Here is a 15,453-nt window from a genome sequence, read left to right on the forward strand (position 1 = left end):
TAAACCCTTCAGGACAAATGACTCAAATAAAATCCATGAAATACAATTTTGCAGTCTTATAGTCATATTTATTTTGATGTTCCACCAGTGAGATCTGAATTTGGTATGACAGCTTTTAGTTATAGCGCCCCATGGATATAGCCTGATGGAATGGCACACAGTAACGTCTAACTGACATACTTTCAGTATGAATGTTCCTGTTTTTAATTATCCACAGTGCTGTTATGTGCTGTGTCTGCGTGTTTGTGGTAAATATTGTGCTGCCTTCGTGGCAAGGGCTCACTTATAAAAGTGATTTTTGTCTCACATGATTACCCATGTTAAATAAAGTTTACAGATACACTAAGCTGTCATAGATTTTCATAAAAAACCTTTTAACCAGAAATATGAAACTTACTACAAACTCATGAGGTTCTAATGATGATAAAGATGGCAGTGTCACAGTGTCTATGTCACCTGACTCAAGTCTTATGTCAACTTGACACTGACAAAAACCGTGATTATGACAGCTTACACCTGTTGGAATGAAGCTTTAGAGACATTTATGTGTCATGATTAGGTGTCATGTAACTCTATGAATACTGGCCTTAAGTAAAGTGGTCTTTCTTATACATAGATATGATACAGAATCTCCAGAATCATTGGCACCCTTCATAAAAAATGAACAGAAATCATTTGTTCATTCATTCATTCATCTTCAGTAACCAGAAGAAGATGGTCAGTGTTGCACTGGATATGGAGCCCATCCTGGGAACACTGGCTGGAGGTGGAAGGCAGGAATATACCCTGGCTGGAACACCAGTACATCACAGGCCACCATGCAGACACATTCACACACTCATTCACACACTGGGGTAATTTAGAGTCATCAACCCACCATGTTTTTGCTTCCTGTCTGTCTGAGCTCATAACATTACATTTTTTGTGTATTAATGTTTGCTCATTTTCCTATTACACTATAGCTCATTAGGTAACCTGATTCCTGGTGACCCTGACCAGGATAAGCTTCCTGAAGATGAATGAATGAATGAATGAACTATTGGGGGTAAAAAGTACCCTGGTGGCTGTTTGCCATACAGTATACATCCATTTACAACCCACGTCCATCCCACGTTTTTTTTTTTTTGGCAAATAAAAAGTTTCCGTTATTCAATATTTAAGACAAATTGTGTTACTTCATAACTGTCTAATTCCAAAACTAATTGCATTTATCATTAATGGAGCCCTTTAGCCCTGTGGTTGTGTACATGTAACACTACTCCTAAAAGAACTGAAGAGCAGGCAGCCCAACTTCCTGTTATTAATATACTTATATATTCCATTACATTGTTTACCCCTTGAGCTACATGGCTCTCTCTCTCTCTCTCTCTCTCTCTCTCACACACACACACACACACACACACACACACACACACACACACACACTCTTATGAATCATGTCCTTGCACCTGAGAGAATGTGTGAAATACCAAACAGTGCTGACCCTTCAGGTGTGATGTTTCTATAACAGTGAAGTTAATCCATTTATTCAAATTCAGAGAGGTTAAAAGAGTGCAGACAACGCTCAGATGATGTGCAGGTACAATCCTAAGAGCCTTAGTTTCAGATTCAGACGCCAAAGCTACAAAAGAGTGACTCTGATAATCCTCCCCATTTAAACAGTGATGAAAGAGACTCCAGGCTGACGGAGTCAAACAGGTCGGTTAATACATGCCTCTTGTGTGATTAAACACTACATTACACTGCGAACAAGAAAGAGGCTGGTGGTTGTTATGAGGCAGAAAATTTGTTCATTAGTGTTGTTATGGGCTGTTCTTTCTGCACAACTGACTATTCACTGGTGCACAAACTAAAAGATGGCGACTTGACTGATTAAGACACACACAGAAGGGGTTTGACATGCTACGAAGATGCACTGCATGCACAAGCAATATTTAAACCATCTTCCTGAAGAGAAATGGCTCTAGAGCGATAACAAAAAGCTCACAGTGTGTCTTATCTGGGAGAGGGCACATATTTTAGAGGTCTTGTCGGTATGCTCGAGTGCTACTGCGGGCTGTACGTAAAAACCGCCGAGAAGTCATTTAAGCGGTCTCACTTTACTGAGCTGGGAAATTTGCTGAATGCAGGCAATCGATGAACTGCATCCAAATTTCCCTATCAATTTCCAGGCAGATTCATGATGTGTGCCGTCTCATAGTTGGGCTGCAAGGATCCATCATGTCTACGCTGTTGGGTTACCATGGTGAGGGTTGAGGGATGAAGAAAGAAAAAGAGTGGCAGGAAGGCCTGAAAATGAATCAGAGAGAAAGCACATGAGATGCAGAGGGTTTGCTAGCTCTCGCCTGTGTACTGCCTTACATCCAGTATTGCAGTATTGTTCTGCACTACCTTTTAGCTAAAGACAATCTGATTCCAAATTCATTTCTTGATAGATTCTTCAGTCAGATTATTACCAAGTAGCATCAGGTTGCTAGCCTACTTAGGCTACAACCATCTCTCTTTGTTTACAAACACCACCACAAGATGTTGCTGTTGTTGGAAAATATTCCACTTTAGGGTAGCAACAGAAACTCTGCTTTGCATCAGATTCTTTTCCTGTAACAAAATGCCCCATCACGCTTTATTCCAGTGACACTGATGTGACACTGGAAATGAGATGCATCAATGGAGGTAACCTCCTGACACTAAATAACTAGACTGGTAAATCAGTGCAAGGAACATTCCTTTGATTTTTATTAACATTACTAAAATCATCAAGGCTTATGTTGTCCATTTGGGGTTGTTTGCCCAAAAAGTTCCCTGGAATAATGGCCATTATGCTAGAAGGAGGAAGTAGTGGCTTAGTGGTTAAAGATTTAGGCTACTAGTCCCAGCATCACCAAACTTTCCTTAAGGTCCTTAACCTTCAGTTGATCAGTTGTATTATTGTAGTAAAAGTGTAAAAATGTCAACTAAAATGACAAAAAATATAATAAAGTTGAACTGACTGAAAGAGAGACTGAATGAGACGAATATGAGAACTGGATCTGCTCTGTTCATTCCATCCATGAGAGTAAGGACGATGATTTCTATCTTATCCACATTGGTCCAGCCGGCTCAGCTGTGCACCCTCATACCGACCCCTTATTTGCTCTTCCACACTCCAGGTTCTCGGCTAATCCTGCTATTCCACTGAAAGCCACAGTAAACCCTGCCTCAAACCTTATATCAAATAGATTTCTTCTAAAGATTGGCTCGAGAGGGGGCGTAAAAACCATGAAGAAGTCATAGCCGTGGCCATGGTTTTCTTCTCTGTCCTTTCTGACCAGGCATCTCGCTCAGTCAGAGATTCATTCACCATGTAAATCCTAATCATCGTCAGAAAAGAGAAACTGTGAGGACAGACGAAGAGACCTCAGTCAGTTTTAATGAGGGGTCACTCAAGCGTTCAGTGAATGCTTTCACACTGTCACTTACGATTCTGTCTCATCATATCCTCGAGATCTTTATTAGGTAGCACAGTCATAGATCACAACTCATTAAAGACAGGCTTTGATGAAGCAGCAGACTTAATGAACCTGAATTAAGGGAAACGCACCCGACAGCAATGTGTTCAGAGCAGATGACAATTGCGCGCTCATCATCTCTCTGCTTAGCTTCGTTCAGGCACATGTTGGCGTAAAAGTGTGTGCAAGGACGATTCTGAGTGTAGTTCATTTTTCAGAATTTAAAGTCTCATGAACATCTGCTTCATCAAAAATACTCAGACATTTAAAATGTTCCTCTCTGCACGTCTTACATAAAAGCCTGCCAGGTCCTCGGTGATGAAACATGAAATATGCATTTATTCATTGAAATGTGCTGTAAAAGCCTGATTTAGCCGAGAATTTAAATCAATTCTAGTTGAAGAAAAACATTAATAAAGAAGCAGAGAGTTTGTCAAAGAATTCTTTTTCAGCAAGGAAAATGAATGGAAACCTTTCAGCAGCTGATCATATCCTGGGCGCTGAGGCATGCTCTGTACGAAATGGCCCATAACCAAAAATCTGGCCCTTGATCAAAAATCTGGTTCTTGGCAAAAAAAAAAAAAAATACAACAGATGTTTATTAAAAAACACATTTGTAAACTTTAGAAACTAAAAGAGAGAGAAAGAGAGAGAGAAACAGAGAGAGAGAGAGCACTTCAAAATTTGATATCTTTGTAAATGAAAGTATCTTAAATGTGGATTTATGTTAAGGTTATCTAATAATTCTTTTAATTATGAGATTATTATAAATGAAATATCAGATTATGTTGTTTTTGATGCTTTTACTCATTTCAGGCATTACACTGGCAGATATTTTGGCTTCTTTCCAGAAATAAATGCTTAACATTAGAAAAAATGCCAACAGAACGTGACTATTTTAAGTAAAATGTCTAGTTTAATAATCATATATTTGGTTTATTGTAGTTGCATAATAGGAAATACTAGATAAATTTGACTGCATTCAAGATATTTTCACTTGCTAAGAAGTTTCAAAGCCATAAATGAGACCTAGCACATCATTTCTAAAAATACAGTTCTTGACAGTTCAGATATAATCAATGTCAGCATGAAGATTGATACTTCAGCGCTCTTGGGAAAGGTCAAGGAGATGATGAACGCAGCGAGATGGTTCAAGTGTCACTCATTAGAAGCAGCTATAGGCGTCAGGAGCTCTGGTATTTCAAATTCAACACAATCAGGAGCTCTGATTACACCGTGTAGTAACCCAGATAGAAAATTCATTACAAGCACACAACCAGAGATAGAGAAGAAAAAATACACATTTTTATTCTTGATGCATCTTGAACGGTGCTTTGAGGAGCTGTCCTTTTGATTGAGCTCTTTGGTAAAGGAAAAAAAAAATAGTGATGCGTAAATGATAACGCTTGTTGCAACCTTCCAGTCTGAAACTAACAAAAACAGGAGAATAAACAGTATAACAGGAGAACATGACATTGTGTGATGTTCTTCAATTCCTGCACAAGGACCTGAAGTTGTTGTTTATCAGCAGACACACAATATCTTCTGATCTATCTTTTTTCCCAGTCAACAATCATCTGTCTTGCTCCCTGGTACATTTCTTGCTAAATAAATCAATTTTTCTCCACCATCTTTGTTAGTGCTGACCAGAATGATGATTTAGGTTGGTTTTTGAGCCTTTTGGCCCTGGTAGGTTGAATTACACCAAATCAGAGGGGAAAACAATACAATCAAAGTGTGAGTGTGAGGTGAAACTTCAGTTGGTTCTACAATTGACACACCCATGGTTCATGCGCATAATGACTAGCTATAAGCTCTCTCACCCATGAGGCATTACAACTTGTGCTGAATCACAGAGAACTTGGTCGAGTGCACTTTTCCCTAAAGAGGTCCAGGAGCAATGTCTAATCAGGTCACCTTCTAAAGGACCACACTTAATGCTAGTATTATCGTATATATATACATACATACATATATATATATATATATATATATATATATATATATATATATATATATATATATATATTTAACTCTTTTTAATCCATTTGAATCACTGCTAGTTCCTGCCCCTAGATACTTTTCCTCAATTGCACAACAGCTACTAGTCTGAGAGGAAAAACACATGAAACAGCCGCATAGTTTCGAAATGCTGCTTATGAAATCACAGTGTAGCTCACTTGGGAAAGAACCTCAACTGACGTCGCAACCTGATCTCATGAGACAGTGGAACAAATTTGAACGAGCGAGTGATGAGCTTTCATTTGATTGAAATGTGAACCCTACCCCCAAACCTACCCTTAGTATTTTTCCATAAAACATGAGTCATGCAAAGTGTTGTGACACCATGATGACTCTCTTTTGTAAACACAGATTGCATTGCTCTGATTGACAAAAGAAAGAGGAGTATCTTCCTTACCACCCAGAGAGCAGAACCAGTTTTGTTCTCTTCGAGTTCCGGCCATGGATAACTGGAGCATTACTGAGAGTCAAACTGACAAAAGGGGTGGAGATAAATTCTAATTGTACTTTGTTAGTCTGATAATACTTCATACTAGATGAAGCTAGTCAACTGCACAAGGCTGCACTGGGAAAAGTCTTTCTTTTCAAATTTTCTAATGCTTTAAAGGACTATTAACACTTTGATATGAAGGTGTGCACAAGACTGTTCTTTACTCCCAGTCACATCCACTCCCGGAGGAATTCCTCCAGCAGTTATGTTTCTTGTCCTTTAAAGCTAAATAATTCTGGTGAATTCTGGTGTGAACATTGCTGTGTGAAAAAGTACTTTTGGAGCCACGGGTTGCACATCACTGTCCGACACCTACACAGCTAGTTAAGAGTCAAATCAGCAGTGCATGGCAGCTCAAAGAAGCTGATCCAGATTCCTTTTTGGACACTACTGAGGCTGGAGTTGAATATGGTAGAAAAACCTGGCAGATGCTGCTCTAGACATATGCTATAAGAACATTCCATGCTGCATGCTCTCGGTTTCAGAAGCAAAGCTTCAGCTGAGCTGCCATCTTGTCCACACGACTGCACTTTAAGAATTGTTACAACCTTGATTAGTGTAACGTGATACACAGATTTATTATTTTGGACCGATTTATTTACTTTCAGTGTTAATATTGCAACCTAAAAAGCACTGAAGCTAGAAATGTAATTTGTAGCCTGTCTGTGGCTGTTAATTGAAGTGCAGTCTGAAATGTTCTTTGCTGCACAAATAAAACAGCCTAAAAACAGCAACGTCCTGAAACTGTTTTTGGTTTAACTATGGATTTCAGATGAATAGTCAAACACTTTTTTTTGAATTACTGGTCGAGTAGTAAAAAAATAGTAGTCATCCAACCCCTAGAAGAAATGTTGCACCACTTGGGAGTCTTCACATGTCATTATTAGCAAAAGGACCTTTGCACTGATATGTCTTACACCAGCACTACCACACTTTAAAAAAGAAAGCTGCTCCACAGGGTCCTGACTGCAGGATCCAGCACTATTAGAGATCATGTGATGCGGCCCTGACCTTTAAAACGAACTGACAACTTTTTCCTCCTTCTCAAGTGGTTATCCCTGTTCACTGATTCAGCAAGAAGAGAGCTGTACAGAAAGCACCTGGACTGCACAGCTCGCTGAGGGGTTCCTTTCTCTCTGAACAGTGCACGTGCACTTGTCCCTTCAGGGTTTGATTGCTGGGACGTGCAAGCTGTCTTTGCTTCAGGAATCTTACTCAGCGCTAGCCACCTAGGTGCAAAACTAAATCTGCATTTCACATATGTTTGCACATCCATAAATGAATGAGGTGAGCAGAGCCTAAGAGTGAAGCAAAGCGAGCTCTTAATATCAGAGTCACAACAGTGAAGCACTGCCAAAATGAAACACCGCCACTGGGGTTTGGGCAAGGGAAGGGAAGGGAATGTACTGCTCCAGTACTTCTGTCTCCTACCAAACGGGGGTGCTGTTGAATCACTACAGAGATTACTGCTCTCCGCTTTCTCCATGATGCGTTACTATGGAAGTGGTTACTGTCTGGAGCCTCTGTGGGTTCAGCCTTAAAAAGGCATTCTTCATCACAGGGTCTGCAAAAATGACGATGTTTTAGCGCTGAGGGGCAAAAGTAACACACACACACACACACACACAGCTATTAACCAATCACTGCACCAGGTTCTAATCACTCAAGTGAGGCACTCTTTGTAAATGGTAAGATTTCATCCAGCTTGACAATGGTGAAATAATTAGAAATGCCTTACACATTCAGATAACAATCCAATTGCTATTCTCTCATATACAATTATTTTAGAGGACACAACAAGAATGGTACATGGAGAATATTGTGCTCTGTCTGAGAGGGTGTTAATGACATGACACAGGTACCCTTTATTCATTTACTTCATTCCAGCTCTGGATCTCTGAGACCTTTCACACAAACCAAGACCAAGGCTTAAAACTCTTTGCAGTGTCAAAACTCTTCAAGAGGCTTTACTGAAGATGAAATCACAGCACCATGGCTCACATGTCCTCAGCTAGTTTAGAACTTCTGGCTCTCCTCAGAGCTGAATTAATGAGGGAGCCTCAGTGTTGCTGAACTGAGCGTACAACACCAAATGGAAAACGCATCTCATGGGGATGGAGGCTAGATCTAATTAGTCCCATGTTTATGTCTTTGTGTGATGCCAAGAACAGAAGAGTTGTTATTAAAAGCCAGCTCTCAGAGCGGTCCCTCTCATAGATTATAGCCAACATGAGCAGCGAACGGAGAGGAAAAGAATAGAGCGAATCGGCTGCAGCTGGACAAAAACGATGGGGTTTTGCTCTCTGCACCTCTTACTGAGATGGACATCATCATTTGTTGAAAGAGATGGAGTCATTCCAGAAAGTCTGTCAAATTGGTGTGCACGTCAGACCAGAACGCGTTTCATTCATGGAGAACTGTTCCTCTCCTTAACACCAGGATAAAGCCTCGCATCTGTCAGTTTACATATCACACCATCGTTTCAGCTCAGCAATCAACGCTCTTCAGAGTCCCTCAAGAATCAGGATCCATGCAGTGTTGAGGTTTAGTTAATAGCATACTATAGGCATAAGCGTTCATAGTTTCAGAAAGTGCTGATTAGGGCATGCGGGAAAAGCTTACACTGATAACAAAGCTGAGCTCAAAGGCTGACTCACAGCACCGTTAAAGCTGCAAACTCTGCAGCTCCCAGCATCCCGGGGCTTTAACAAAACGCTTGGGGGTGGGGGGGGTTCTTTATGCCTCTCGCCTTAAATATAGATTCCATCCCTCGTGGAAAGAGTCTGTATTAAAACTGCAGACCATTTTCATTTTCATGTGCACTGGCGTCCCCTACAGAAAGGGCCGTGGGGGGTGGGTTTACCTCATTACCTTTTATTAATTCACAGTGGAGAGGCGTCCGCTCTGTACACATGGCCTGAGCAGATGGAGGGGGCTGATGAGGACAAATCAGCCTCGCTTTCCTCAGGAGGGGAGAAAAAAAAAGTAAATTGCACATTGCAGGTGAATTCTGGTGCTGGTGTTTTAAGACCCAGCTCACACCACATCCTGTTAACAAGCATACACACACACACACACACGCACACACATATATATCCACACACACAGCCACTACAGAATTGTTAATTGGCCTTCATAGAGGCCTGCTTATTAAAACACATAACGTTACATAACACCTTCTGTAACCAGCGAGTTGGCGTGAACTAGAGAAGAGAAAATGATTACAATTGCCCTAATATGCCAAGAAAAATGAAGCAGGGCAAATAAACGGCCAAAGATGTGCAGCTTTTTCACTCCTAAAGCAAGAAAGTAGGAAATGCTACTCATCTGCATAAACAGCTTGGAGGATTCTCTGAGTCGTGTTGTGTTCTTGGTTCTTCTTTTTTTATTTAAAAATAGTAAGTTATTCAAACATTTACAGAATATGTGAACAAAAACCGCTGTCAGCAACCTATACAGAAGGAAAGAAATATATTTGCTTTATGTCTTTTTTTCTTAAAAAAAAAAAAAAGAACGGAAAGAAAGTAAAACAAAGTTGATGTAAATAGAGTTCAGCCTGCTTCTGTTCTGATAATCCTTCGGCAGGTTAGTGCTGTTTTATCTCGGTGGCTCACACCAGTCCTTCCATATGGCAGCAATACACACATTAACATACACACTGACACTCAGACAAACAAGTCTGTGCTCGAACACTGTAGAACGTACACACACCAGAGCCCAGGACTCTACACTTCCTCTCTGAGCTGAATGAAAGTGTCCAAGGCTCGGTGAGCAGATGTTGGCTAATCAGAAGAACTCACTCCTCTCTGTGGGCCTTTTTTTTGAAAAAAAAAACAAAAAAAATTGCCCTGGCTGTGCCAGTCTTGGGGGTTTAACACTCGGTGACACGACTCTATGCCGTCTTGATGCCTTCAAATCCGCAGAACTTCCAGCGCTTCTCCAGACTGGCACCCACGCCCGTCAGCTCCTGCTTAAAGGTGTAGGGCAGTCGACCCAGCAGCGTCTCAACCTCTGTCGTGCTAATCTGGAGTTAAAAGAAACAACAACAACCATATACTCAGCACTTAGTTGGAACCATACAGTCAAAGCATTAAAGATTTTTCAACCTAATCTAGCCACAGCATCTATAAAGAATGTGAGACTACCACAAAAAAGAACGTTGTCACATTTTTTTTTTTAGTACTGAGAAAAGAAACAGAAAGCCTGGTGACTTATTATACAGGTCTAGGGGCAGTTGATCAATTAAGCCAATATAAGTTCTATTACTGCAACGTATTTTCATGAATTCTTTAGGTGGTTTTTAAATGAAGCTCTAAAACAACCTTTCTGAAATGTGACCCGTTTTTCAGAGGGAAAAATTGCGACTGATTGCTGAAGGATACCACAAACCCGGAACGTTCCCCATTTATGGATCTGCGCAAAAGATGGCTGTATCAAAAATTGTGATTTAGTGACATTTTATATTTATTTCCACCCATTTACCAGAATGATCTGTACTGCACCAGTGTCAGAACAGCTTTGTTAAGGCAGCTGCAGTTTTACATTTGTGTTACAGAGCCACCTATTATAAACACTTGTTGATGGAATTCAACAACTGCCCCTTAAAACTGCATTTCAAGTAAACAGGGTTTGTGTTATTTTTTCAGGACAGGAAACCGTGTGGAAATTCTTGTCTATGGTAGTCATACATACACTACAGATCCTGTAGATAGAGATTAGGTTGGAAAAAACACTGGAGTACACTTTAAGGGAGATATGAATGGTGGGGAGGCTTCATTAGCGCTTTCTGCTGGAGGCGCAGCAGTTTCTCCTCAAAACATGTTCAAAAAGATACACAGTCAAGTGTGGCTATATAGTGTGTTTGTATGTGTGTGTGTGTGTGTGTGTGTGTGTGTGTGTGTGTGGAAAGATTGGAAACAGTTACAGCCTGAGCTCCCGATTCGTGACTGAAATATGAAAATGATAAACCGTGAGATGTGCGTCAGATAGATAGATAGATAGATAGAGAGAGAGAGAGAGAGAGAGAGAGAGAGAGAAAAGTAGGGTGAGAGGGTGAAGAAGGGGCAGAGAGATATGACAATGGGCAGAGTGACATTACACACTGTAATGCTTTATGCTTCTATTACGATAAGTAGGACAGCCATTTACACACCAAGACTGAAAATACTGAAAATGGATAAGAACAGAAAAGAGACAAAGGCACAAAAATCACGTGATTGTGTGTGTGTGAGTGTGTGTGTGTGTGTGCGTGCCACAGCGTGATTGCTCTGCCCACTCCAGGAACTCCATATGTCTAGTGGGTTGCTTATTTACGCTGCACAGCATTAGGATGCCGGGGGGATCAGCAATAAACAATTCACTCTGTGAAGAGTGTGTGTAGGCGTGTGTGAAGCGGGTATATAGTCTGTACTCCGCACACTCCGTCCGTACTCCAGAGTTCTGCAAAGGTGTTTGAATATAATATGACTGAGATGGTGAGTGGAGAGGCATCTTATTGTTTCTTGAAGTGGCTAGCTCATTGGCTTAAACTCAGATCTCCTGCTTCTCACTGCTTCTTAGTCATCTCTTAGACAGCACAGCAATCAGCATGCTTCCTCAACACAGGCACTTTATGAGTCAAAAAAAAAAAAAACACTGAAGGAGATTTGGTCATTTCAGTGGTATACTGCTTGAGCTGGTGTTAAAGCCCCATGAATATTTCAGCTGAACCTAATAAAATAATCACTGTAGAGTCATATTTTGTTGATTTGATTAGCCATCACTGACCCATTGAAATCCACAGGTTGTCCTGCTATTCCAAATAACTCACCAACTAGGAATAAAACATGACAGGGCATGCTTTTATAGGAAAATAATAAATGGGGCAGTGTGATGCGTCCTGAATGAAGGTTGAGTTACTATTACCACCACAAAGCGTATTATTATAAGACAAAAGAGCACAAACATTTCTGTCCTGAATGCTCTCCTGCGGTGGAAAAATCGTACTGACCTTCACAATGCACTAACACTGGAGACTTCCTCCATAAATATTAAATAAATGTCTTCTATATAAATGATTATATGTTTTTCTTTGCTAAATAACAACCCACTTTAAAAATCAATTTACTGTTCTTTTTTAGATTATGTGGAGCGTCAGCCATGCAAGTCTCTGTGAATTAGTTGTTACTATAGAAACTATAATGTTTTAGAAGGAGAGCATTAAAATAAACCTGTGATTGGAATTACAGAGGGAAATATTGTCCAAGCTGCTGTTACAGAAAATTAATCAACACCTTCTGACTAATCACATTTGAGAATTCAACAGCGCTGTGGCATAAATCCAAGTAAAGTTGTCACAAGTTGTATCTCAGGAACTGAATCTCAATTTGTCCTGTTTTCAGCATTGACCAGCAGTAAAACTTGTCAAAATAAAGCCTCACGACAATGATTTTAATCATCAGTAACAAAAGCTATGTTATCGAAGACACAGGTTCTGTAGCTACAAGTGTCAGGTGACAACATTACCATCTAATGACTGGCCTATGGAACTGTTCGATATGCTCCTAGTTTCAACAGAGTATTCTGAGCTTTTAAGTAGCTCTCTGATTCATTTTAACATTAAAATTAACAAATCAATGTGTTACCAACCCAAAAGCCAATGTTTATCAACAGATTCAGCCTTCCAGCACCAAACACTAATACACTCTTTTCAGCTCAGAAGTAGTTTAAAGAGAAAATGATGCAACTTGAAGGGGTGTAAACAAGATATGATACAATTTCGATTCTTCATTGTATGATACGAATTGATTTAGCAGCCTCCGACTGAGCTGTGACCAACTTTGTTCAGAATCTGGGCTAAGCCTACTGTTAAATCATGAATGATGATGTAGAGAAGGACAATTTTAAGCGTCACAGTTATGGGTTATCACCTTGCTAGTCTATTTACACACCAGTTTAAAAATTTTGATTATTTTTTACACAGTAGTTGTCTGTCCTTTTTCGATAATAATCAATTTATAATCAATAGTCACCAGTTTATGATTGTTGCCTTGATTCATTTCAATTGTTTCCTTTTTAATCAAAGCATTGATCCAAATCATCCAATTGTTTCACCCCTAGAGCCTTATGCTTTAAAGAAGGAAAAAAAGCCACCAGTTAGTGCTGACTGCAGTACCTTGGTGTCCAGACGCTGTAAGTAGGAGCAGATGTACTCGATGCTGGCCCCGAATGGATGCACGTGGAGGAACGTTGAGATTATTCCTGCAGAAAGAAATCAACACACTGAGCTCAGAACTAGGGATTCACAGAACATTCAGCCACAGAGGATATCTGAATAAAAATAACATAAATTAGCAGATGAGTAATGATGCTGAATATCTGGACTGAATATGTTGTCGTTGTTCTGCCGCTGTTGCTCATTCAAACAGCGACAGCACAGAGAAATTCTCCACCATAGGAGAACACAACACTTTATTCAACAGGCTGTGCAGCATAATACAGAACAAGCATCTGGGTCACAACCAAAGCTGGCACAGTAAAATGCATCTATGTGTGAAAATTGAGCTCCGGTGTTGTTTGACGTTGTGTTGTTTAGCACTATATAAAGGGACATGACGCTGCTACCCATAGGATGATGATTTAAATGAAATCCACCTTATTTAAGAGATTATTTTAATATCAGAAATTTCAGGTTAATGAGTACAACAAGAGAAACAAGGCAACGATGAAATGTGACGTTAAATGGGGATCTGGAACAAAAAATCTACAGATTTTCAGGTTTGTTTTTTTTTTCTTCCAGCCAAGCACTTCTCATGTCCTACACATAAAAACAGGACCCTGTTTACATGTAGTTCCAACATGAAAAAAGGACTATATTAAGAAAACATATATTTTGATCTGTATGTAACAATATATAAATCATGTATTTGTTTATGATTATATATGAATATTAATACATTGCTGTGATTTCACATATGTTCACACATATGTTTAGTCTCAAATATTTGGATATAATTTTAATAGACTGATTTTCCATATACTTTGCTTCCTGTGAGTATTATTTCTAGATGCTACATTTATATCACTAAAAATGTAGATGTAAATGCACCCAAGAAGCATTCAGGAGACTGTAATGCATTTTTTGTCAGATGTCATACAAATTTATACTGTAATTACATTATAAAATAACACATGGTCCATGAGAACCAAAGATGGCACCTTCCTAAAGAGTTTAAGGGAAATAAAAATGTCACACCAAATGAAAATTTTTGATGCAGTAACCACGATTTGCATAGAACGAGAAATGCACAAAACAGCATAGAAATCTGGTTTTCCAATTGTAACGGTGGTACGGCAATCAGTTTTCAATCTGGCTAACAGATGCGTTTGACTATGAGCGTAAATGCATGTGGTTAAAACCTTATAAGGATATAAACAGCATCTGGTTTAACAGTCTGCTGAATAGACAACGATTTTACATTGCAAATCTTTTCACTCAGCATTTTCCTTGCAGCTTTATAATTCAGATTTGCTGAAGAGAAAATGCTGTACATGTAAATGTAAAAGCAACGGTATAAAAATCAAATTGACAAACTAAAGGACAAAGTACTGGTATTTGGGATACGGTATTTGTGAGTTTGGTATTTGGCACAGTGTGCTATAAAGTTTGGCTCTAACCTCAGCCACTGTAAGATGCTGCGAGTGAAGGCAAGACATAAGTGCCGGTGCTCTGTGTGATATTTATTTAGGGTAGTTCATCTATCGTCATCAGAATACATAGCGAGTTCCAATCAGCAACTAAGATATTCAACACTCAAAGTCCCAAACACGCAAAGACCAACATCAGGAAGTACAAAGAAAACATGCTCAGATTCAACGATGCTAAAAGCGCAATAAGACTTTGAGACAAAGAAACAGCAGGGTATAAAGAGAGAAACTAATTAAGGGCAAAACACAGAACAGGTGCACACATGTGGGGAACAAAACCGATGACAAGACAGGGGCGGAGACAAGACTAGAACCAAAACAAAGGCATATTGCAAAACATGAACAGAACACATGTAGGACAAAGAACAAATGCAAGTAGTGCTTGCTGTGCTCGAAACCACACCACATGCCGATAGGCGGAGTTTTGATTTCTCAGAACACGGCATAACTCCATCAGCAGCCGTCTTTCACCATCTAAATCAATATCAGCTGCTCTTGTTTTTCTAGGATTGGAGGTGGCTTTGCTGAAGCTGTGTCGACCCCTGCCTCTGTCTCTTCAGCTGCCAAGATGGAAAGAAGGCCTTAATTGCTATTTGGATGCCTCTCCAAATAATCAGAGCTTTCTATCAGTTATATTTCACGCATGCTAAAATCAGACATAACACAAGCTCGTTCCAGGAGCAAAAGGGGAAGCAGTGGATCTGAATCTCCACAGCCCCTAGAGTCAAGGACTAAAAAATGAGCACTTTTAAGAGACTGCATCTGTAT

General features: G+C 39.8%; 1 protein-coding gene across 5 annotated transcripts in view; it reads right to left on the reverse strand.

The window, feature by feature from the left end:
• Nucleotides 1-9,498: 9,498 nt before the first annotated feature.
• The window catches only part of enox2 (ecto-NOX disulfide-thiol exchanger 2), a 235,967-nt gene continuing 230,012 nt past the window's right edge, over nucleotides 9,499-15,453 (reverse strand). For 3 of the 5 annotated variants that reach the window (XM_026918721.3, XM_026918719.3, XM_026918722.3), the window contains 2 exons: nucleotides 13,154-13,239; nucleotides 9,499-10,024 (listed from right to left, as the gene is read on the reverse strand). In XM_026918721.3, coding sequence (XP_026774522.2) covers nucleotides 9,893-10,024; nucleotides 13,154-13,239 — 218 coding nt within the window. In that variant the 3' untranslated portion in view covers nucleotides 9,499-9,892. The remainder of the gene's footprint in view (nucleotides 10,025-13,153; nucleotides 13,240-15,453) is intronic. The other 2 variants (XR_008302279.1, XR_008302278.1) reach the window with 2 other exon arrangements.

Source organism: Pangasianodon hypophthalmus, chromosome 9, assembly GCF_027358585.1.
Source record: "Pangasianodon hypophthalmus isolate fPanHyp1 chromosome 9, fPanHyp1.pri, whole genome shotgun sequence".
Lineage (NCBI taxonomy): Eukaryota > Metazoa > Chordata > Actinopteri > Siluriformes > Pangasiidae > Pangasianodon > Pangasianodon hypophthalmus.